We start from the raw sequence: 25,142 nt of genomic DNA, 5'->3' as shown, positions 1-25,142 counted from the left end.
GGATTTATTTATATACTGTTCAAGACAGACTTGCTCTTTCACTATAAATCGCATTGTCCAACCACATGAAACTAACAGTAAAATTTGCATTGACTGATTGAAAGATTTATTTTCAAGTGCAGTCTGTCCTCTGTACCCACGGATTAAACATTCATGGGTTGAAAAATATCCCAAAAGCAAACTTTGATTTTGCCATTTTATATGAGCAAATTGTATATAATAGGACTTGAGCATCCACGGATTTTGGGGTCCTGGAACCAAACCCCAGAGGATACCAAGGTTCCACTGTGCATGCATTTTAAATACTTCTTATTGGAGAGTACATGATTGCTTTTTGTGTGTGTTTTAATTCCTCCGCCCCTCCAACAAGGTGAATGAACTGGCAACGGTCAAGCGCCCACAGGAGAGGGGCTACATGCTGCAAAGGTGGCAAGACGAAGGCGGCGTCATGATCATTGGCTATGAGATGTACCGTAACCTTGCCCAAGGGAGGAATGTGAAGAGCCGGAAGCTGAAAGAAATATTTAACAAAGCATTAGTTGATCCAGGTGAGCAGACTTTTCTGCAGATCTACCTTTTGCTGCTGGTTGCACTACAGCTCCCAGCATCCCCAGCCCTCACCGAGTCCCTAATCACGACTGTGTGCCTTCTGCATTCCTCTGAAATATAGATGGCGTTTTTATTTAGGATTGAGCAAGTTTGACATTTTCCAAATCGGCTCAGTGGCCTCATTGTGTGATAGTTATACTTTGGCTCTCCAACACTCTCTAACTCTCAATCTGTAATCTTCTATTTTTATGGATTTATACCACACCCTTTTAGGAGTAAACATTTCCAGGGCGGCTCACAAAATTCTAGCTTGAAACAATAATAACAAGGAAAACTAAACAGTCAGAAATTGAAGTATGTTTTAATTTTTTCTCGACAAGTTTCTAATGGTGAAATTGACATAAGCTGCAAAATGACGCATGGGCAGCTCATATGGGAGAGCATACACCTTCAGATAACCTGGATGCAAGACGTGATGATGGCGCACACAAAGAAAAGCGCTGTGTGTGCATTTGTAGCTGTTATTTGTATGCTTTTGTGGTCTTTTCATCCACAGTTTGCGGCCAGTGCACTGTGAAAGGTGGGTTAAAACCAACAACAACTACAATACAAACCCTTTGACTTGAGCATAGTATTTCTAGAGTAAGTTACAGGCAGCAGATGAGCAACATATATTGGGTGGAAATCTGCAAATCACATATTTTTGTAGAGGCAATAAATGATAAAGTCTTGCTTGCTTGCTCTTTGTTTTTTAATCCAGGCCCTGATTTTGTTATATGTGATGAAGGACATATATTGAAAAACGAGGCTTCTGCTGTTTCTAAAGCTATGAATTCCATCAGATCCAGGAGGAGGATTATTCTTACAGGAACACCACTGCAAAACAACCTCATAGAATGTAAGTGCCTTTCAAGGAGGAGTCAGATGCCGACCAGTTGTGTGTGTTGTTGTTGTTGTTGTTTTTACATAGGTCAGCAATTTCAGTAAAATACATTAACTAGCCTTTCTGATTTGGAAATGGAGAAAGTACATCTTTACATCCTCCAACTGCAGTGTGGTTGAATTGCAGAACGCTTGTTCTTTTGGCAGGAAGACACTAGTTGAGGGGAGGCGCTTTGCTGGGGGTCTGCAGGAACCTTTGGAGCTTTAATGCACACATGGCACACAGGATTGAACATATTGTTCATGACCAGTCATGCCAAATATTTGTGGCTGTACCTTTGCCCTCCTTGATCAAACCTTTTCCTAGGGGTTTCTGGGTGTGGGGCAGGGGTTAGCCATGTTAGCTTGTTCCAGCAAAAATAACAAAGTGTCTTGTGGCACATTAAAGACCAACAAGTTTTATTTGTTATTAAAGCCATCATGGACTCCAGTATATTTTGTTGGATGTAGTCCAAAGTGAGCAGTCCCTGAAACCTTATGCCAAATGAAACCTTTCCGTCGTCATTGTACCCCAAGGCTCTTGGTTGTTTTTCCTAGGGGTCACCCCGTTGTAGAAAACTAAAGCACTAGACTTTTCATTTGTGATTCCCTAGACCACTGCATGGTTAATTTCATCAAGGAGAATTTGCTTGGGTCCATTAAGGAGTTCCGGAATCGATTTATAAATCCAATCCAGAACGGTCAGTGTGCCGACTCTACTCTGGCAGATGTCAGGGTGATGAAGAAACGTGCCCATATCTTGTATGAAATGTTAGCTGGCTGTGTTCAGGTATGTCATTCTTGTTGCATTCTGACATTAAATGCTTTTCAGTTGTGATAGACTTGTTTCTGTTGACGAAAGCTTTTCTCCCCCGTCCCCCCAAAACAGACAATCTATTACTTCTTATTAAATAGAAAGAAAATAATCTGAAAGCTTTCATTTGCTCATGTATGCCAGGTTATTTTTCTTAAGCTCAAAATTAATATGCTTCCAGCTGCAGTTAATTGACTGAAGCCTATGAACCATGATTTAAGAGAACTTCTTGGTTGTCTCAGACTTGAGATCCAGATTTCACTCTCCTACCGCATGGGATCCTTGTAGATCTAATCTTTCTCCCTCCCCTTTTTATGATTCTGCATTCTTAAACCTAAACATATGATGTTGAAGTATAGGATTACTAGATGATGCCTTTATGCCTAGTCTTACTCCATTTAGTGTTGTGTTGTCAACCCTGACTGCCAGTAATGGTCTTCCAGTGTCAGGCTTTTCAGATTCTCTCCTAGCCCTGCATGAAGATCCCTGGTGTTCCCTGGGAGGAGTGTTCAGGGTGAAATAGAGATCCATCTTTCTTCTTCGTGGTCTCTGCGAATCATACAAATGGGTTGTACTGCGCCTGCGCAGTGCCTTCGGAAACTTCTGGAATCACTAGGCAAAGTACTCTTTGCAACATGTTGAAACTTTTTGGCGGTAGCTCCGCCCATCCCTTATAAAGCCCCTGCCTTCCCGCTCTTTCCCCAGTTCCTTTTTTCCGCCGCGTTAGCTGCTTAGGGAACTTCGCTGTTGGAAATCTCAGTTTGGAATCACGTTTTGACCTCGGACCGTTATCTGACCACTCTATTGCTTGACCGTTATTGATCATTTGGCTTGGACTCTGGACTGTGTTTTTGCTCGCTCCTTCTGATTTGGCAATCTTCCCGGACCGGCATTGACCTCGGACTGTCTGACTGTGTTTCTGCTCGCTCCTTCCGATTTGGCAATCTTCCCGGACCGGCATTGACCTCGGACTGTCTGACTACGAGTTGTGAGTGGACCATGCCATCAGTCCCCTTTAAGAAATGTTCTGTTTGCGGGGGTAAGATTCCCGGTCAAGACCCCCATTCGGCTTGCCTTCTTTGTCTGGGCGAGACGCATGTTCCTGCGTCCTGTGCCCTGTGCAAATCCTTAACCCCTCAGGCCAGGAAAAATAGGGAGACTAGACTAAAGGCCGCTATCTATACGAAGGTTTTCACCGCGGGCGCTATGTCTTCCCTACCGGTTCCCTCCACGGCCGCAAACCCGTTGCCGACTTTGCCTGAGACTCCGGCCCAACTTACTCCCGCCGAACCTGATACAGTTGGGGATGTCGCTCCCACCTCATCCTCCGCTCCTCGAGCTTCCATGGATGCTCCGGTCACCGAGGCCCCGCTGGAAGGCGCACCTCGATCCTCTAAGAAGGATAAACAGGAGAAGCGCAAAAAGAGCTCAAAGGAGGGCCGCGCTTCAGACAAGGATTCGAGCTCCCATAAGGGTTCTGCCTCGAAATCCTCTGTCCCTCAGGCCTCTACCGCCAAGGCCTTAAAGTCTCCAGACCCGGCCAAGGCCCAGGCCACCGTGCCATTGGCGCCTTCGGCTTCAAAGAAGTCCCGTGTGAGGTCCCCGGACGGAGGACACTCGGCCGCTAAGCGCCATCGTTCTGAAAAACGGGATACAGACGGGCCCAGGCATAAGGAGACCCCCCGGGAGCTGTCGGATGCCAGTCGGAGGCCTTCAGATCCCCGCTCCGCGGCCAGAGCCCTCGGGACCCCCGAGACCGTCGACACCCGTCCCGGGCGCCGAACCACTTCTCCATCTGGATCTCGGCCCCTCTCGTCGTTCCGTCACGCTCCGGAGGACGTTATTGTCGACCTTTCTGAGCCGGCGTCACCTGCCAGCCCGAGGGAGGACAGGAGATCCCCTACCCCGATGCCCGCGCCGATCGTCCATCAGGCCTTAGTGCATCGTGCCGCTTCTCCTTCTCCTCCGCGCCCCTCGGAGGCCGACTATTTCTACGATGAGGTGACGGACACCTACTACATGGCTGTCCCTCGCGACTCCATCAAGTCCCACTTCAGGCCACCTGCTGACAGACCTAGACCACGTGCATCCTCTAGGCCCTCCCGCGCGCCTAGCCGCACTTCGCCAGCCACCGATCTGGAGGTCGTTGATCTCGAGTCAAGACAGGAGACATCCTCTCAGGTTCGCTACCAATCCGGAGACGACTCGGACGCCTCTTCTGATGACAACTATCGGCCGTCCAACCAGGAATTCGCCCAACCGGGTGCAGTCTCCCCCTCGGACGACGTACGCACTTTTGCCGAACATGTAATTAAGATGGGCAACGCTCTTGATATTCAATTCGCCCAGACGGAAGATGAGGCCTCTGACCCGATTGAGAGGAGGATTCATGGCAAGCTTCCTACTCCACCCGCCATTCCTCTGCTCCCCTCATTGGAAAAATTGGCCAGACGTTCGTGGGCAGCCCCAGCATCGACAGCTGCTAGTAACAGGAAGATCGAATCCCTGTACAGGGTGGCTCCGCGTCCAACATGGCTGCTTGAGCATCCGCGCCAGAACTCGGCCATCGTGGAGGGTTCCCAGCGCGCCTCCACTCCTAAGGCTTCCTTGATGCCGTCGGATAGAGAGGCTAAGAAAATCGATGCCCTCGCTAAGAAGGCCTACTTCTCTTCGGCCCTCGGAATGAGAGTAGCCAATTACAACGCGTGTATGGGCGCATACATTCAATGGCTCATGGAGAAGATCTCCCCTCTCATTCCGGACCTTCCCGACGACTCCCAAGGCATCCTCTCCGAGGTCCGGGACGAGGCTCATTCAATCGGCAGCTGGATCATTACATCGGCAAGACATTCCACGGACTGTGCCGCGAAATCCATGTCAGCAGCCATCGCCTTGCGGAGACATGCATGGTTGAGGTCCTCCGACTTGAACCAGAATGCCCGCTCCACGATCGAGGACATGTCCTTTGATGAAGACGGCCTCTTCCACCACGAAACGGATGAGAAATTAAACTTCAAATATAGGATGAGGACCGCGGCAAAGAAACACGGTATGTCGTCCTCTCCTCAGGCTTCTTCCCGTAAGCGCTTCACAGGCATCCGCCAGTGGTATGGACAGGGCCAGAGGCCCTACCAGCAAGACCGCCCGTTCCAGCGCCAGGACCAGTCCAGACAGCGCTATCCCTCCCAATCCTCTTCTTCTTCGGGACGTCGTTCTGCCTCCAAGTACAAAAAAGGCTACAGGAGACAGGATCCCGAACAGAACAAGAAGAGGAACTGAGGGGACGCCGCGTACTCCGTCACCCCCTCTTCTCCTGTCTTCTTAGATAGACTGAGGCCATTTTCCACCATCTGGGCCTCTATTTCCACCGATTCTTGGGCCCTTACCATCGTCCGTAGGGGTTATGCCCTTGAATTCGAAGAACTCCCACCAACCGGAGTTTTCCTTTCCACCCTCCCCTCGGACACCCTTCTCGACGAAGTACGCACCCTCTTGGCAAAAGGCGCTATCTCACCGATAGACGCAGCAGACTTTCCCAGATGTTTCTTCTCTCGCTATTTTACAGTCCCCAAGGCCGATGGGGGCATCAGGCCCATATTAGACTTAAGAGCCCTGAACGCCTATCTCTCTTATAGACGCTTCCGTATGGTAACGCTTGCCTCTATCTTACCTTTATTGTACCAGGGCCTGTGGTTTGCGACTATCGACCTAAAGGACGCCTACTTCCACGTCAGCATCCGCGAGAGCCACCGCAGATTCTTAGCCTTTGCCGTCGGGAACGCCGCCTACAACTACAACGTCCTCCCTTTCGGTCTCTCCACAGCCCCTCGAGTTTTCACCAAATGCATGGCACCTGTAGTATCCCACCTACATCGCCGGGGCATCAGAGTCTTCCCGTACCTGGACGACTGGCTGCTGGTGGCGCCATCGGACCAAGAGCTCAGCCGTCACATTGCCGAAACCTTAGAGCTCCTGCAAAGTCTGGGACTGGTCGTAAACCTCCAAAAGTCTCAACTACTGCCTTCCAGGCGCATAAGGTTCGTCGGCTCGATCCTCGACTCGAACACCTGTGTCGCATCCTTGCCCTCCGACCGTTTTCTAGCTCTCGCCCGATCCATTCAAAAAATGTGTCGGCCGAAGAAGACTAGTTGCAAGGGACATCCAGGTAGCCCTAGGGCATATGGCGTCAACAACCTTCGTAACACCGTGGGCAAGACTCCGATCCCGACCCCTTCAGTCCTGGTTTCTTTCTGTCTTCGACCCAGAGACAGACCACCCGTCACGTCATCTCACGATCCCAAGATCAGTCGCTCGCTCCCTCCGCTGGTGGCTCGACTCCCGGAACGTTTGCGCAGGCATGCCTTTTTCTCAACCCCAGCCCGAGGTTGTGCTGACCACCGACGCATCAGAGGACGGATGGGGAGCCCACACCACGAACTTGTGGGCCAAAGGCCAGTGGTCCCAGGACGAAAAGAGGCTGCACATCAATGCTCTGGAGCTGTTGGCGGTACAGAAGGCTCTAAGGGTCTTCGAATCCTCCCTATCCGACAAGGTTGTTCAGCTCAGGACGGACAACACCACCGTCATGTATTACCTGAACAAACAGGGAGGCACCAGATCTCGGATACTGCTCGACATCACACTCGAGGTCTGGGACTGGTGCATAGACCGGAACATCCTACTCCAAGCAGTGCACCTGCCGGGTATCGAGAACGACCTGGCGGACCTTCTCAGCAGGTCTCCGTCCCAATGCCACGAGTGGAGACTCCACCCCGACACGGTGCTCGACCTTTTCGATCGGTGGGGAACCCCACAAATAGACTTGTTCGCGACTGTCCACAACACCCATTGTCCCCAGTTCTGCTCCCGAACGCCGAACGAACAATCCCTCGGGGATGCGTTCGGGTTCCGCTGGTCGGGGGTTATGCTGTACGCGTTCCCCCCCTTCCCGCTGATCACCAGGACAGTCTCCAAAATGACATCGGATGCTACGGATGCCATCCTGATCACTCCATGGTGGCCGGGACAGCCTTGGTTCCCCTGCCTCCTTCACCTCTCCCGGTCCAACTTCCTCCGGATCGAACACAGACCAGATCTCCTCACGGTTCAAGAGGGTCGGGTTCGCCACCCGGATATCGACACCCTTCCTCTGGTAGCGTGGAGGATCCATCCCTAGTACGGCTACCGTCTCCCGTGCGCAGAGTCATCCTGGCTGCCCACAAGCCAGCTACTCAAAGGTCCTATGCTTTGAAATGGAACAGGTTCACAAGGTTTCTAACCAGCAGACAACTGTCTCCATCCCAAGTCACGACACCGGTGGTCCTCGACTTTTTGATGTCTCTGATCGATTCAGGCCTTTCTCTCACCTCCGTCAAGTGCTACTTGTCGGCCATCTGTTCTTCTTTCCAGTTTGATGGCAAGCCTTCCTTTTTCAAGGACCCCTTGGTAAAGAGTTTTCTCAAGGGATGCAGCAACCTCCACCCGCAGGCGTCTCTGCCACCCCCGGCCTGGAGCCTCGATGCGGTGCTACGATCACTACAGTCCAAACCGTTTGAACCCTTGGCCACCACGGACATCAGACTGCTAACTTGGAAAACAGTTTTTCTGGTGGCCATCACCTCTGCCCGCCGTGCGGGCGAGCTCTGTGCCTTGCGCCGAGACCAACCATACCTCAAATTCCACCTGGACAAGGTAGTTCTTAGAACAGACATTACTTTTTTACCCAAGGTTGTCTCTGTGTTCCACATGTGCCAGGACATTGTTCTCCCGACTTTGGCCCCGAACCCAACCACCGATACCGAGCGAGCCCTGCACACCCTGGACGTTCGTAGGGCCCTGGCTTTTTACCTCGATAGGACTAGAGACTCTAGCCGCTCCGAAAGACTGTTCCAGTGCTATTCGGAGTCCAAAAAAAGGACTGCCTGTGTCAGCTCAGAGACTCTCCAAGTGGGTTTCTAACACTATTTGTTTATCTTATGAACTCTTGGGTAAACCCTTACCAGCTAGGGCTCGGTCTCACACTACCAGGGCAGTTGCAGCATCTTCTGCCTTTCTGTCAGGTGTGCCCTTAGATGACATCTGCAAGGCTGCAGTGTGGTCACAACCTATGACCTTCATTAAGCATTACAGGTTGGACACCAGGGCCAGGGGAGATGCAGCCTTTGGGAGGGCTGTCCTGTTGTCTGGTTTGCACTGACTATGGTCTGGGGTGCACATGTTGTTTTTCCTTTGCATCACTTGCAAACAAGATGTTTATCAGACTCCTGGGCTCATGATATTATTGGGTTGAATTCACATGATGCTATTGGGTTGAATTCATGAAGTTGTTAGTTGTTTATCTTTACCATTATGGTGATAATAATAACAACACCAATTGGACCACTATTGTGTCTTCTTGCTTTATTGGTATTACAAAAATATTGGAGATAAGGTTAATGTGACACTCCCTCCTCCACTGACCTTAGCTCGCCAGTCTCAACCCATTTGTATGCTTCGCAGAGACCACGAAGAAGAAGGACAGGTTGCTTACCTGTAACAGTATTTCTTCGAGTGGTCATCTGCGAATACATACAAATCCCGCCCATCCTCCCCTCAGTGTCCTGCTCTTTATTGGCTCATTCTTATCGCCTATTTGGCGGAAAAATTGCGGAACTGGGGAAAGAGCGGGAAGGCAGGGGCTTTATAAGGGATGGGCGGAGCTACCGCCAAAAAGTTTCAACATGTTGCAAAGAGTACTTTGCCTAGTGATTCCAGAAGTTTCCGAAGGCACTGCGCAGGCGCAGTACAACCCATTTGTATGTATTCGCAGATGACCACTCGAAGAAATACTGTTACAGGTAAGCAACCTGTCCGTATCCCTCTTTAACTGAAGACCAATAGTGTAGAATGTGCTACTGTGGCATGGCCTTAGGTTTGTCTCTTCCCTCTCCCTCCCTTTCTTGCTATCTTAAGGAAATGGGCAACTTTCCTTCAGTTTTAACAGTCTAAGGCCAAACAAACTATGGCTTGCTTGAAACAAGCCGTCTTCAGACTGTGGTTTACAAGTAAACTACTGTTAAGATTAACCCCAGTTTAGGGTTTATACAGAGTAGTAAACTACAGCTAACCAGAAAGTTTTGGCCGTTCTTCAATCTGTGTAGGTTAGGTTTCAAAACTGACCCAAGTTCTTTAAGTACTTTCAAAATCTTAATGCTCCATCGCTACACTCTGGCTAATCTTTTAACACTTCCCTTACAGAGGAAAGATTATACCGCCTTAACAAAGTTCCTGCCACCCAAATATGAATATGTTCTCGCTGTTAGAATGACTCCTCTCCAGTGTAAACTGTATCAGTACTACTTGGATCATTTGACAGGTAAGATCTGTGTCACAATTCATCTTTGTTCTGTGCTTTCTTTAGCTTGGTTCTGTTGTTATCTGCAGCTTGCATTGTGTTATGTGTGCTTGTGTACAATTATGTTTAACTGGCTGGAAGACTCATACCTATAAGAAATTTCAGTGTAGGCACTGATTGGTCTTAAAGTTTAGTGGAGTCTCCTTCCTTGGAGGTCTTTAAACAGAGGTTGGATGGCCCTCTGTCATTTGGGATGCTTTGGTTGAGAGTTCCTGCATGGCAGAATAGGGTTGGACTGGATGGCTCTTGTGGACTCTTCCAACTCTATGATTCTATATACCCATGTGGGTATTATATTTAAATAATGCCCATTTGTGAAAAACCCATTGTGTCTTTATTTATGGATCACATGGCTGCATCCTACAGCTGCATTAGATCTCTGAGTTTGTGGAACATATAGGAGGCACAGTTGGGTTTGTGCCTTGTTTCCCTGGGAGCACTTACTTAAAGAACTAGGTTTTAGGTACAAAAATGAACTAAAGTGGATGAAAATGCTAATTCAGTCACAAATAATTGCTAAAAGAGGTGGAGTGTGAGAGAGAGAGATGTTTTGCACAAAAGTACATATTGCTTGAATGTATATCAAGCTAACATATTTATTGTCAGGTGTCGGCAACAGCAGTGAAGGTGGAAGAGGCAAAGCTGGAGCTAAACTCTTCCAGGACTTCCAGATGTTAAGTAGAATTTGGACCCATCCCTGGTGCCTGCAGCTGGACTATATTAGCAAAGAAAATAAGGTAAATCATATCTTTCTGTCTTCCTCTGATGAAAGCTCTTCAGCCTGCCAAGATTTAGAGCGTTTCTGTGGATTAATGGAACTTTATTTTGATGAATGATAGCTAGATATTGGGGGAGTCCAGGGTTGACATTACAAAGGTAGTAATATTCTGACCCTGCTGTGGTTCAGATTTTTAAAAACCCAGAGAAACACTGTAAAGGCTTACTTAAGCCATAATGGATAGGTTTAATAAAAGGCTCTTGTAAAACCATCCGCTTGGTTTTTCAGGGCTACTTTGATGAAGACAGCCTTGATGAGTTCATAGCATCAGATTCTGAAGAAACATCTGAAGTGAGCATAAGTTCTGATGAATACGCTAAGTAAGTTCAACTGTTTGGCCTGAATGATAAAGATGCTACCTCAGAACTGAAGGATTTGAACTATTGTACAATTGCAGTAATGTTGGTATTGTTCCAGCCAGATATTTTTATAGTAACGACCATTAAATGTTATGCCTATAGGAAGAAAAAGCCCAAAGGTAAAAAATCAAAGAAAGACAGTAGCTCCAGTGACAGTGGAAGTGATAATGATGTTGAAGTGATCAAAGTCTGGAACTCAAGGTCTCGCGGAGGTGGAGAAGGCAATGCCGAAGAGCCAGCAAACGTTCCACCCGTTGTAAAGGCAGAGGAAGGTAACTGGGGCGGTTCATCTCATTTTGAATGCTTTGAAAGCAAGGTGGATAAAAGTCATCTGTATAATCTTGACAGTTCCAGGACAGGGGTTATACAGGGATTTGTTGTAGAAGATTCACCTGAAAACGCAAACTCACTGTGTCAGTGAAGGCCAATTGGCATTGGCAACATCTAGATTTTGAACTACAGCTTCCATCATTGAGTAGGCTAAGTGGAGTGACAGGAGTTGCAGTCTCGCAGTATTTGGAGGACCATGTGTTTCTGATCCCTGATCTTATTATAAAAATCACTTGCAAATTGACAAAAGAAATCAAAGAGATAGATAGCATGGAATCAAACTTCATTTGAGTCCCTTAAAGTGTGTTATTGTGCTGAGATGGAGCATTTGTTTAAACATTTGTCATTTCCTTCAGTGGATATCTCCCTCTTTGTGTTAAAGCGTGTCAGTCACTTTATTGAATTAGCTACAAAGAACTGCAAGGAAATAACTCCATGGAGCCAAAAGCTGCAAGTAGTAGTGAGATCAAAGTTTCAAGAGGAGGAAGACTTTTTCTGTGTTTACAATAAATCAGTGTGTATGAAGGAGACTAATAAGTAGAGATTAATACTGCAAACTAATAACATTGTCTGAAGAATGTAAGTAATATAAATAAAGACCTGGAGAGCAGTATCAGGCTGTAAGGCCACAGATAAATTTGTGTATGTGTTGGACGCCATTACATGGAAAGGAATGTAGATGGCTAATGGATCTCATGGATTCTCCCAAACAAACTCAGCCAAAGTTAGACATCAAAAAACCTCAGGAGTACGAGGAAGCAGCATGGGTGTGCTGTTTTTTAATGTGTCATGTGTCCTTCATGTATTTTTAATTGGTTTTAAACTAATGTCTTAAATTGGATGGATAGTTTAATGCTTTTTAAACTTTTGTAGCACATACTGGCAGGATACAAACCGCCATATAGTACGTATTCTATACGTACTAGGGTTAGGAAGGGACGGTGCTTCCGCACCCCCTAACCCTAGTATGTATAGAATACGTACAAGATGGCGGTGCCCCTTCCACATGGGCACCGCCATCTTTACGTACTGGACGCATAGCGTCCAGACGTGTCACGGCGCCTATGACATCGCGAATGCGCCAGCGGCGCCTCGCGACATAGAGGCGCTGCAAAAAGAAGCTCCGAAATGGAGCTTCTTTTTTGCTCCGTGCGGGAGCCGCATGGTTTGGCTGCTGCGGCTCCCGCGCGGAGCAAATGGCGCCGGCGGGAGACCGCCGCAAAGCGGAGGTCTGTATCCCGCCACTGTTTTAGCAATTTTGTTTTAATTAACAGTGAGCTGCTTTGAGTCCCATTTTGGAGAGAAAGGTGGGATAAAAGTCAAATGAAGAAGCGTATCTTAATTTGATTTGTAAGTCTCAACTGGAGAATGCAATATATTCTTAGTAAAGTACATTTTTTTATCCTTTTAAAAACTTTCCTCAGGTAAAACAGCTTCCACCTCCAACCCAGGCAGTCCGGCGCCAGATTGGTACAAGGACTTTGTCACAGATGCGGATGCTGAAGTGCTGGAGCATTCTGGGAAGATGGTGCTTCTTTTTGAAATCCTTCGCGTGGCCGAGGAGCTTGGGGACAAAGTGTAAGCCATTCTTCCCACCTGGAAAGGCTCCAAAAGCCATCCAAACAGAGTGCATATGTGCTTTAAATTGGTTCAGGTTTACAATGTTATTCTTACCGTCGAGTCGACTTCAGCTTCTGGAAACCCAATGAATAAGAGACCTGCAAGTCTCCCTGTTATCAATAGCCCTGCAAGCTCAGGGCTTTGGCTTATTTGACTGTGTCCATCCATCTCTATTGCCACCTTCCTTTTTTACTACTTCCTTCTACTGTATCTTACCAAACATGGCCATCCTTTCCCAATGAGTCACGTCATCTCCAAAGCATGACATTTCAGTCATTTTGGTTCATGTTTGATTTGCTGTAAGCCCCATTTATTTGTCTCTTCCAGCAGTACTTTTCAAATGAGTTGACTCTCTCCCTGAAAGCGTTCTTCACTGTCCTGTGAATTGATGATTTCACGTCTACCTGAAAAACACTGTAAGGCCTTGCACAGGGAGGCTCTGAAATGCCCAAAAGAGTACTTAGGCTGGGGCAACCCTCATCAGTGGCCAAGAGGATTCCAGCTTCTCTGTCCAGCTGTATCTTTTTAGTTCTTGTTCGTTTATATTAATATACTGCCTTCCGGATCTCAAGCGATGTGATGATGTTAGCAAAGAAAGGCCAATCCATGTACAGTACTAGTTAAATATGTTCACACTGTGAAATACTTTGTCTTTTTTTCCGGTTTCAGCTTGGTGTTCAGCCAGTCTCTCATATCGCTGGATTTGATAGAGGACTTTCTGGAGCTAGCCAACCGTGACAAAGAAGAAGGCAAACCTATAATATATAAAGGTCAGCATAGAAAGGCCAGGTTTGGAGATCTTGAGGACTTTCTTTCTGTTTGCTTTTTAAAGCATTTACATCTTGCCTTTCACAGTAGAATATTTTAACACTTGATAAGAATTTGGTGCCATGTAAAACTGTTAGAGCACAAACAAGCATTCTTGTACCACCTTAAAGAGTTCTGTTCAAGGCATGGCATCTTTGGACCTAAGCCTTTATTATCTTTTGTAATGTTAATGTGTTTGAGATATGTTTTGATAGATAGTGCATAATGTGAGTGATATTTTAAAAAGGAAATGGAAACAGCTGGTAGTGTGCGCTCACGTTGTTTCTCAGTGACCTATGACCACTTTCACTTTGAATTCCCAGGTGAAGGGAAATGGTTCAGAAACATTGATTACTATCGTTTGGATGGTTCTACTACGGCTCAGTCAAGAAAGAAGTGGGCCGAAGAATTTAATGATGTAACAAATGTCAGGTAAAAAACCCCTAATTTGGCATATAGTAATTAGCTCCTGTAACCCTTGATGGTTTCATAGACTTTCAAAGGCTATACTCTTTCAAGGACTGTAATCTTATTAATCAATAGATACATTAGCCAATGAAATCTTGTGAAGCAACCTTTGCTTATCTCATGATATGTATTATCAACACCTGTACATTTTTGTCTAGAAAGAAATCCCAGCATATAAAACACTCAAACTAGACACACCTGAAAGTACTGGTGTCTACATAATGAATATGATAGAAACCAGTACTAACTTGTTTGGAAATCCCTCATAAACAGATGGTGCCTGGTATTATTAGAGGAATTCTCCCCAAATTATTTACCTGCTTTTATATAAGAAGGACCTTTACTCATCTGATAAGATTCAGCATTGAAATGTAATCAGTACAGGATTTTGGGGAGGCATTCTATTCTATTCCGTTCCATTTTTTGATGTTGTTATGTGCCTTCAAGGCAACATTTATTGGGATGAGGTTTGCCATTATCTTCCTTACAAGCAAGGAGAACGTGACTTGGCCAAGGTCCGCAAGTGGGTTTCCATGGCCGAGTGGACATTGCAACCCTGGTGTCCTGGAGCCCTAGTCCAACATTCAACCCTTCCTCCATAGAGGGGATGATGAAATGACAGCAGGACTCAAGCATGGCTAAGAGCTTAGGGTCAGCCCAGCTTGAGAGCGGCTGCTCCATTGATCATAATGTGTAGGAGGAACTGCACATTCTAGTCTTCCTTCCATTATAACCTCTGGCTTTTGGAGAATGGAGGGTCTCCTGTCCTTACCTTTCCCGATGCATTGCAAGCTGCCATCAATAAAGTTGTGGCCTATTTTTGGACCGTTGGTTCTTTGCCTTCTTTTTTCCTCTGCCCTCACTTCAGCTCCCGCTGTGGCTACAATTAGGCACTTCCACTCTTAATGAGAAAAAACGCATTTGATGTTAGGATTTCATTTTAAAAAAGGGATTCAGTCATTATATTCTAGGCTTCCTATGGAGTTTGTTGATTATAGGGGTTTGCCTTGCCACATGTCCTGCCCTTTGATGTGACATTTTTACTGTTCTCCACACATATTGTGTAGATTTAGACAATTTCTGAATGTAATAAATAAGTAGATCTCACTCTTTTTCTGTGGAATTTGGATGTTGAGCTAGAAAGTGCCTCACCTAATTGTTACTATAACTTCTGAAAGCTTTTCTTTTATTGTTCTCAGTTTCATAAAGTCTGGTTATATTTTCTAATTTTAAGTGGGTAGACTACTTTCTGGCAGAGTAATCAGTTGAACAAACACGACCTGAAAAAAGTATTCCTTTGCTGCTCAGACAAATGAGAATGTGTTTGTTTTTTAAGTCTTGGTGGATTAAGCAGCAGCCCTTCATATTGATGTGAAATGAGCATACATGAAATTAAACCTTTGCTTTTTTGCAGAGGCCGTTTGTTTATTATCTCCACGAAAGCAGGCTCCCTTGGGATAAACCTTGTGGCTGCAAACAGAGTCATTATTTTTGATGCGTCTTGGAATCCATCCTACGATATCCAGAGTATATTCAGGGTTTATCGTTTCGGCCAGAATAAAGCAGTGTTTGTGTACCGCTTCTTGGCTCAGGTAGGTCAGAACTGAATGTTTTTTGAAAGCCTGAACCATCGCGCATAGCTGATGACATGGTTAGACAGGGGTCACAGACTTTTATACACAAACAAAAGTGTAACGTGTTTTGTTTTAAAGGGAACAATGGAAGACAAGATCTACGATCGGCAAGTAACTAAACAGTCGCTCTCGTTCCGGGTGGTTGACCAGCAGCAGGTTGAACGTCACTTTACCATGAATGAACTCACTGAGCTCTATTCTTTTGAGCCAGACTTACTGGATGATCCTAATTCAGAAAAGAAGAAGAAAAGAGATACACCTATGTTGCCCAAAGTGAGTGAATATGCACAGGTTTTATCTTTAGTTGCACATCTGGATTTATCACAGGGTCCCTTAGAATGTTCTCTGGTGAATATGAATTTAAATTTCCTAGAATATCTATTTAGCTAGCTAGCAAGTTGGAAAGCGAGTTTATTTATTGTTGCTGATTGCTTTTAAAAATCATTTTTTAAATAGAGAACGACTTAAAAACATTTCTTCATCTTTATTTCCACCCGACTTGAGTAGTACTTGCCTTGATTAGGCTCCCAAGGTATCATTTGCTCCCAGGAAAAGGAACAAGGACACTGTTCGACATCTTTCTTGAGACAGTGACTTTATGATAAAGTTAGCAGAGTTTTCCTGTTACGAAATGCAGACGCAGCGCAGGTGCCTTAGTGCATGTTGCATCGTAGCTTTAACTGCATGAGACTTTCATTGGTACTTTCACACAAATTGGCTTTGGCAAGGGATCTATAGCTTTCCTGCTCTCTTTTAGTTACTAGTCTGTAGAGTAATGTTAGCAAGGTTTTGTGAAAGTGAGATGGTTGTGAGATGAGTATAAACAGAAACATCTTCTGGCATAAACCTTTATACAAATCACTGCAGCAAAATGCGGATTTTGAATTGTGCAAGTTTGTTAGATTCCCCCCCCCCCATGAAAATGGACGTTTTACCTTTTAAAAGACTTGACCTTTATTGAATACAAATTGCATTTCAGACACTTAAAATGCCAGTTTACCCTGCTGAATACAATTTAAGCCACATTTTGATGACTGCATTTGGCACAGTGTATGTGGATTGAATTGCACTGTATTGAACAGTATTGTTACCATAGGAACTAATGCACATGCATGTCACTTTTAGCCCTGTTCTGTCGAATGTAAGAGGACCTTTCTTGTGTTAATTTAATGTTTGAACCTGACTTCCTTCCCTGCCCCCCTCCCCCAAATGACATCTACAAAATAGTACCAACCCAGTTCTCATTTCCCTCAGATACTTTTCTCACATGTGAAGGTGCCAGAGAAGGCATCTGTGTGCCATGATAAAGAGATGTGAGATGAGATCTGCCCAGGAATGTCTTACATCCCCAATAAAATCCTGATGAAGTTCTGTGTACCAGGGAAATGGGGCTATTGAGGAGGCAAACTTCCCTGCCTTCTCTGTTTTCTGTCTCCCTTCCCTGGTGAGACATGCCTTTCCTCAAAAAGCCCCAGGTTTTGATAATTTGCCTTAGAGAACATTGATGCGTTCTTATTGACTTGCTGGCGTTCTTGTTCGTCAGGATACGATTCTAGCTGAACTGCTTCAGATCCATAAGGAACATATAGTGGGCTATCACGAACATGATTCTCTCCTGGATCACAAAGAGGAAGAAGAATTGACTGAAGAGGAAAGGAAGGCAGCTTGGGCTGAATATGAAGCAGAAAAGAAGGTAGGATGCCTTAAGCCCTTGAGTAGTACAGCTTTGCAGCAATAGTATTCAGTAAAACAAGCCATTGTTCTTCCTTAGAGGCAAGGAGCTGAGGCCATCCCAGTATGGCTGGACAGCCACTCCAGTCGTCCAGGGTGCTGGCCATGCTAGCTTAGCTGGTGGGAGTTGTAGTACAAGTCCAGCACATGGAGGGCCACATATTGTCCACCCCACTTCTCCATGTTCACTATTGGGGAGGGAAGTACCTCTCGGGATACGACATCCTTGAGCATCTAGTTTTGGGCAGACTTTTGCAGATAGATTCTGGCATGGAATCAAAAAACATCTTTATTGAAGGCATCCTTGTGGGATTTGGTTAAAGGTGAGGGACGCTTATTGTTTCCACTGTGATTTCAGCCCCATACTCATTGGTCAGCAGATTAGATGAAAAATACAGTTCCATATAGATTATTTTGGAAAGAAATCCCAAGCAAAATTTAAAATGAGGGAAGAGCGGGGACTGTTTACATGTCGTTTCTGGATATATGGTCTCAATACCATGCTAAGGCATTTATTGTGATTTCAAATGTTTCATGGATATTGCATATGTAGTCTGCAAGACACCAAAAGTCTCCTTTATCGTTATTAATTTCTGACTTATGGCAGACACTATCATGAGGTTTTCTTGACAAGATTTGTGCAGAGGGGATTTTTCACGGCCTTCCTCTGAGGGTGAGAGAGTGTGACTTGCCCAAGGATTTCTGTGACTGAGCAAGGGTTTGAACCCTGGTCTTCCAGACTCCTAGGCTATCAGTCCATTACACCACACTGACTCTCTTCTCCTCAAGATGTTCTAAAGCCCCCACTCTTGTATTTTTAGGGCCTGACTATGCGTTTCAACATGCCAGCCGGGACAAATTTGTACCACACCAACTTCAACTCTCAAACACCATACATCCCCTTCAATCTGGCAGCATTGTCTGCTATGAGTAACCAGCAGCTGGAGGTAGGTGGGAGAACCCCAAAAGAGAGTGTGATGTTCGGTGCCCTCGCAGAAGATCTTTTGTGGCTGAATTGTTACAACCCTTAGAAATGACTGTAGTTATAGTGAGACACTAGAGGAATACAAGAAAGTATGTTGTGAAGTACAAGGACATCTGAGAAATATAAGGAAACGTTCAATCTTGTTGGAAGAGTTGTATAATTTGTTGTTGTTAAGTCTCAGCATTGGTCCAAGAGCCACTCTACTAGAGACTAATAGTTAGGTTTAGGTCTGGAGTTACAGGATTGCCACTCAGCTAAAATACCTGTAATTTGATCCATTCTGTGTCCCATCTCCATGGATATGACTAGATACTGTGCTTGGATTATTTTATATCAACACAAGAGGGAAATGGAGTTTGGCTGTCTTTGTAAGCAGTTCAGATTATTGCTTCTTGAGCTTTTCTTTTTCCCCGATTCTCTCTAGGATCTCATTAATCAAGGCAGAGAGAAAGTCGTAGAAGCAACAAATAATGTTACTGGAATAAGAATTCAGCCCCTTGAAGACATCATTTCCAGTATAGTAAGTAAACTGCTGGGTCTTATGAGCCATTTTTGTTCTGATCTTGCATACAGTTTATAAAACTGCATTAAGGATAGACTCATGATTATGAACTGCAGTTAGTCACTTTTTGTTCTACTTCTTTATACTGAAACCACAAATTAATTAATTGGCTGAAAAGCTGCAATACAGTAATTCATTTAGATACATTTTTATCTCACTCCTTACTTGGGACTTATTTTCTATAGGGAAGCTGCATTTTATTAGGTGGTCCTTACCTCAGAGAAGCCTGTAAAATATTGCAATCTGAATTGGTGCAGTATGGGCCTAGCTTGGGCCAGATAATCCTTTGATTTGTTAAGAGAAATTCCAAAAGAACCCCATCTTTTAAGCACTGATTTCTATCACAGTAGCATGTAGGACAACTCACTTAGTTGTCATTTGTGGCAGAAGGTTTCTGAACACACAGTCCAGCCAATTTTATGCTCCACTGCAAACACAACCCCTTGTGTTTTCCTTTGCAGTGGAAGGAGAATCTGACCCTCTCAGAATCCCAGGTCCAGGCCTTGGCTCTAAGCCGGCAAGCAAGCCAGGAGCTGGACATAAAGCGTCGGGAGGCCATATACAATGATGTCCTGACAAAACAACAAATGGTAAGAGTGCCCAAGTATCTCTTGATTTTCTTGGTTCGTTTGGGTACATGGAAATGGCAAACGGTGGAATCCTGCTTAATTCTTTTAAAATATGAAGGTGATAAGCAAATGATTCTCAGTGATTTAATGGCATAACTCAGTGTTGAAAAGGAGGAGCAGGGAGCTAATATGTCCCCCAGTTCAGATATCACCTCTGCTATGGATTTGTTGGGAAGAAATGGTTTCAGTCCCTTGTTTTTAACCTCATCCCTCTCTGCAACGCTTACATGTGGCTAATAATACCACTCAACCTTGTAGCAGTACAGTGGTACCTCGGGATACGAAATACCCAGGTTACGAAATTTTCGGGATACGAAAAAATCCCATAGAGAATTATTGTTTCGGGTTACGAATGTTTTTTCGGGTTACGAAAAAACTTTTGGTGCTTTTTTCGGCTTTTTCGCACGGAATCGCGGCTTTTCCCCATTAGCGCCTATGGCAATTCGGCTTACGAAGGCTTTTCGGGTTACGAAAGCGGCCGCGGAACGGATTACTTTCGTAACCCGAGGCACCACTGTATTTAAATAACAGTATAAATGCTACACGCTTTTTACTGCAACGTGGAAATCTTATTTTCATGTGGCTGTGATGATGAGAGGTATGTCCATGCGATACATTTACATGCAAACCTTATCTACCTAATTTGCAATTTTAAAAATCTCTTTCCTTTAGAAATCATTGCACAGATTTATAATCCAGCTGAATGAGGCACAGTTGAAGATCCTGTGCCAGATTTCCTTCCCTCCCTACTCCTAGATCAATTCCTTGCCAGTCAGAAACCCTTTTTGTGTGTGTTGGAAAGCTCTGCTTCTCCCCTCAGCACCAAGGAATTAACATCTCTTAACATGAGTGTTAGTCCAAGCCTTGGACGGCTCAAATGGTTTGATGTTATATTGCGAAACCCGAAACTTTTCAAGGAGGAGTTCTCATGGGGTGGGTTTCCCCCTCTCCTTTGGTGCTGGCCACAAAATGGTTTGTTTGGTGCTTCCTGGTGGGAAGAGTTTCCAAAGGGGTGGCAAATGAGACCAGAGCCCTGAAATGGATCCAGGGAGAGCGATTTCACTGGAGATATCTGGGGTATGTGGTATGTGGGGACTGTGATCCTAACCGTTGTTGCTAACTGGCTCCTCCCATCACCAGCTTGCAAATGCCACTGCATTAGTGATGGCAGTAGTGGCGCCGCAAGTATCAGGTTTAGGCTTAAAATCAATTGGTCAGGGGGACCGTGGCTGAAGGAGGCAGGTCCTCTCCCCTGGTCTCAACAGCTCCTCTTTCCCTCCACAGCTCATCGGTTGCGTCCAGAGGATCCTGATGAACCGAAGGCTCCAGCATCAGTATACGCAGCAGCAGCAGCACCTGTCTTATCAGCAAGTGGCTCAGCAAGCCGCCATGAGCCACCTGATGATGCCAAAGCCTCCCGGTTTAATTATGAATCCTTCCAACTTCCAGCAGATAGATATGAGAGGGATGTATCAGTCGGTTGCTGGCGCGTTGCACCCCCCACCTTTGCAGCGCGCCCCTCCCTCGCTGAGTGGCAAAAATCCAGGACCATCCCAAGGGAAGTCAATGTGATTTTGCACTAGAAGGATTGTTAAAATCAGATAGAGAGAGAGAGAGAAATAACTTTTTTATTTTTTTAGGAATCAATGGCTTAACAGAACTCAACTGTATAAATATTTTGGGTGATCCCCCAACATTAGTTGCCACGTTCCATTGTAGTGTTTCCATTTTGTTTTGGTAAGTTGTGGTGTTTCCCCTGCAGAAAAAACAATGCCTGGATATTTGTCAGCGAAGTTGCCTAGAATCTTCTTACATGTGTTGAGTACAGGAGATAATCCCGTTGTTTTCAGTGAAAACAGGTCCTTCTATAACCTTAGGGGCTGCGCAGGTTTCCTGTTTAAACTCCTACCCCTGCTGTCAATAGCCATAAAAGCAGCCCCCCAAATGGGAGAAGCTTGGGGAAATTACACAGGTCTGTATATTTCGGTCATCACACACAAAGGTACACAGCTGAGTTCTTGGTTAAAGTTGATTCCTCAAATTATGGGACTTTTTTTAATATTCCTTCACGAAATGCAAAGTCAGTCAGGACAGGACTGAAATGGAGGTTTATTCTGCTGTATTCGTTTGTGACGGAAAAAATAAAACTTGCAGGAACCGAAAAGGATCTTGAGCTAAGAACAGAGTGCAATATTCCTAAATACTACTGCTCTGAAACTCCTGAGTCGCGCAGTTTTCTGGAAACTGTGTCCGCAGCCTTAAGTTACAGCCTAAGAAGATGCTGTTTTCTCTAGCCTTCTGCCACTTATGTCTCATCTTCGTGATGGAACTGACATCAGGTCACCTTTTGTCCTTCGCCGATGTATTTTCATCCTGTGCTTATTCTGACGCAAAGCACATCTTTCTGTTGACTCCTTTCTCCTGGTGCTAGTGTCTCATCCTGTTGCCGGCAGTGGGATGGGGAGCTAAGTGAGACGTATCCCTGGTACCTCGGGACTTAAAGATGGCAGCGGCGGTTGGGATGGAGCCCTTCTTAGCAAACGGTGAGGCGACGGAAACGTTGCCCTCTCAACATGTAAAGGAACGTGCTTTCACAGAAGTGTGAAACGCAGCAATTCCTCCTTATACAGATAAGTGTCACTAGTTGTTACCCTGTGTTCCCTCCCCATCCTAACTCTTCCCCCCTCTCATTCCTTTAAGAATATGGAAGCACAGCAAGGGGGGGGGGGAACCAGCTTGGTTTTTGCTTTTTGTTTCAGTCTTACAAAAGTAATTAAACTTTTGATGAATTGTACTTCTTCTTTGCAATGTTAAAAGTGGGATAGTCATCCATTTCCTGTGGTGAGGAAGTTCTGAGTTGGCAACACAAAAGCCTTTCCTGTGTGTTAGCGTAGCTGATGGTTCCGGAAAATAAGTCTTTGTTTTTGTTTCTGAATGTGGGCATAAAAGAAAATGACAGGTGCCTTTGAGGTATTGAAGGAGGAGTGAGGAAACGGCAAGAGGATTCTGGGGTCCAAAAAAGCTGGCCAGAGGGACCTATGCCAGGCAGAATCGAACAAGAGGCAAGCAAAGCCTAAACCTTTGGCTTCTTGAATTGTTCTTGAAGAATGGTTGGATTTTCTTCTCCTCTCGGTATACGAATGGCAGCATCCAGACAATGATAATGTTGGGAAACAGTTCATTTTTACGCGATTGCTCTTTTGTTGGTGGTTGAGAGGAACGTACCTTGGTATTTTGCGGCATATTTAATCATGAGTTGTTCCATTTCTTTGTGTGACGTGACGTGCGAGGCCCCTCTCCATCCGGTGTTGTAACACACTACATTTGTTTAGTATGGGGAGAAGGAGGGGGGATACTCAAAAATTGGTTGCGTTCGCTTCGGAAGAAATTAAACGGAGGCTTCCTGAGACCAACATCTGAAGGCAAATGTGACTCCCAGGACATTCCTATGTTTTCTGAATAGAGCTGGGATTTCGAGGGGCATTTTTACAACTCCAGAGACTTAAGTGTGGAAGTTTTAGGCAACATTTTGAAGACACGTTTTTTTTCTCACCCTCGACAACGACAAAAGACACAAAACAACTGAAAGCGTCTGGTGACGCCTTGTTGACGAGAAACCTTGGAGTAAAACTTGGACCATTTTGCATACATATTTCTCACTTTACCTTATAGATGCATAATAACGTGCTTTTGAGTATAATAACATCAAGCTTTAACCAATATTTAAAGACAGAAGATGGCATCCATAACATGAAAACTCATTTTTTATATTTGTTTTAGATGTTTTACCTAGTTGAAACGGCTTATATAAGATGATGAATAAAAATGTTGCTTGTAATACAGTTTTGCCTGCTAAATTCTCCACATTTTGTAACCTGTTTATTCCTTTGGATGTAAAGCGTTTTTGCTTAGTATTGTGATACTGTACATGTTTTTGTCCCAGTTGTATAGTACCGTTTCAGTCCCCTCTTCCAGCTTTGGCTGCTGAAATCATACAGCTGTGAAAACTTTGCCTTTGTTTCTGTTTAGACGGCTTTTTCTCCCCCCCCCCCCCAGTTATGTATTAAATACCATAAGAAGTACTGTAGAAAAGATGTCACTACTTCCTATAAGGCTGTTTTGTAAAATATATATTAAGGACTGGAAGCGTGTTTTTAAAGAGAAGCATTCAAGTATGACAGTATGCTATCTGTGTTTTCACCATTCAAAGTGCTGTTTGGTAGTTGAAACTTAAAACTATTTAATATCTCATTTAATAAAGTGACCAAAATACACAAAGGGTGTGTTGTTGTGCTGCTTTATTAACAGGGCAGGCATGGCTCCGGAGTGGCATCACTAATCAGTACTAAACCATTTTGAATCACACCTACGCAGTTCTGGATTTGGTTCCTGCCATGGTCATCTGGTCATCCAAAGTAGGACATGAGTAGATTTTTCTCTCCCCACCACCACCATTTACTAGCAATTGTCCCAAATGTTCATAAGTACAGAATAAGTGCTGGGATTCAGAGTTAATGTATTTGTAACTGATTTGTGTTCACAGTCCCTACATCTCAATGGTGCAAGCTATATGTAAGGGTTGTAAAAGCCCCCCTTTCCCGACTTCTCCATCAGCTGCTGCAAGTGACAAGGCTCTTTTTTCCTGTCGATTGGGACACAACTAACTGACATTTCCACCTCTTCCACATATGATTTCCAGTGTGAGGAGGAATTGTGGTATCGCTTATGACTGGGACACCAGAGATGGTTTTCTGTACCAGGGATGGAAATACCAGTCTGCTGCAAACCAGTCAATACAAGAGCAGAGCACTGTCGCTCACTGCAGCTGCTGTCCGATAAATCAGGAGGGTCAAGCCGAGAGATGCTACCAAGTTAAGTGTGCAAAGTAACTGATGGAGAATTTCAGCAATGGTTTTGCATGTTCGTGTTCCTAATTGACTGTTTATGAGCTATGCACATTGTGGCCACAAATCCCCCAAAACCTCAAGTTTGGCTAAGGTTGGATCCAATGCTTGTGTTTTCCTAAACTGAGGTTTTTAATGAAGAGTTCGATGTGTGATGAGGATTTGAATGCTAATGTCCTGTACAGTCGGCCCTTCTTATACACGGATTCAAGCATACACGGTTTGAAAATGTTCCAAAAAAGTATACATTTACCTTGATGTTCCATTTTTTATTAGGGACACCATTTTGCTATGCCATTATACTTAATGGGACTTGAGCATACACGGATTTTGTTATACACGGGGGATCTTGGAACCAAACCCCAGCGTATAACAAGGATCCACTGTAAAATTCATTGCAACAGCTTCTCCTAAATTCAAGCAGTTTTTCCCCCCAGCCTTATCCAGGTTATTTGTCCCAGCAGAGTATATGGAAGAGTGCATGAAACTTAGCCTCCCAATCTGGACATTATTTCAAGAAACACTTTCTAAAACAGTTATCTTCAATATGTGTGTTGATAAAGGGACTTGGCTGGATTTGGAGAGAAAGGACCCTCCAAGTCTCCTTTAGAAAGAAGAATTAGTACTACAGATTTAAGGTATGGGCTGAATTGCATCC

At 44.9% G+C, this 25,142-nt stretch overlaps 1 protein-coding gene across 1 annotated transcript in view; it reads left to right on the top strand.

Annotated features, from left to right (window-relative positions):
- Window positions 1-23,854, top strand: part of ATRX (ATRX chromatin remodeler) — a 57,118-nt gene extending 33,264 nt beyond the window's left edge. Inside the window, 17 exon segments of the mRNA XM_042479048.1 lie at window positions 371-548; window positions 1,310-1,447; window positions 2,085-2,260; window positions 9,521-9,638; window positions 10,284-10,414; window positions 10,684-10,775; window positions 10,917-11,086; window positions 12,569-12,722; window positions 13,434-13,534; window positions 13,895-14,003; window positions 15,454-15,631; window positions 15,752-15,946; window positions 17,217-17,366; window positions 18,226-18,351; window positions 18,814-18,909; window positions 19,413-19,541; window positions 20,865-23,854. Of these exon segments, the coding sequence (XP_042334982.1) occupies window positions 371-548; window positions 1,310-1,447; window positions 2,085-2,260; window positions 9,521-9,638; window positions 10,284-10,414; window positions 10,684-10,775; window positions 10,917-11,086; window positions 12,569-12,722; window positions 13,434-13,534; window positions 13,895-14,003; window positions 15,454-15,631; window positions 15,752-15,946; window positions 17,217-17,366; window positions 18,226-18,351; window positions 18,814-18,909; window positions 19,413-19,541; window positions 20,865-21,152 (2,529 nt within the window). The 3' untranslated portion in view covers window positions 21,153-23,854.
- The last annotated feature ends 1,288 nt before the right edge of the window (window positions 23,855-25,142 follow it).

The sequence above is a fragment of the Sceloporus undulatus genome, chromosome 7, assembly GCF_019175285.1.
Source record: "Sceloporus undulatus isolate JIND9_A2432 ecotype Alabama chromosome 7, SceUnd_v1.1, whole genome shotgun sequence".
Taxonomy (NCBI): Eukaryota; Metazoa; Chordata; class Lepidosauria; order Squamata; family Phrynosomatidae; genus Sceloporus; species Sceloporus undulatus.
This window is presented reverse-complemented; position numbering and strand designations above follow the sequence as displayed.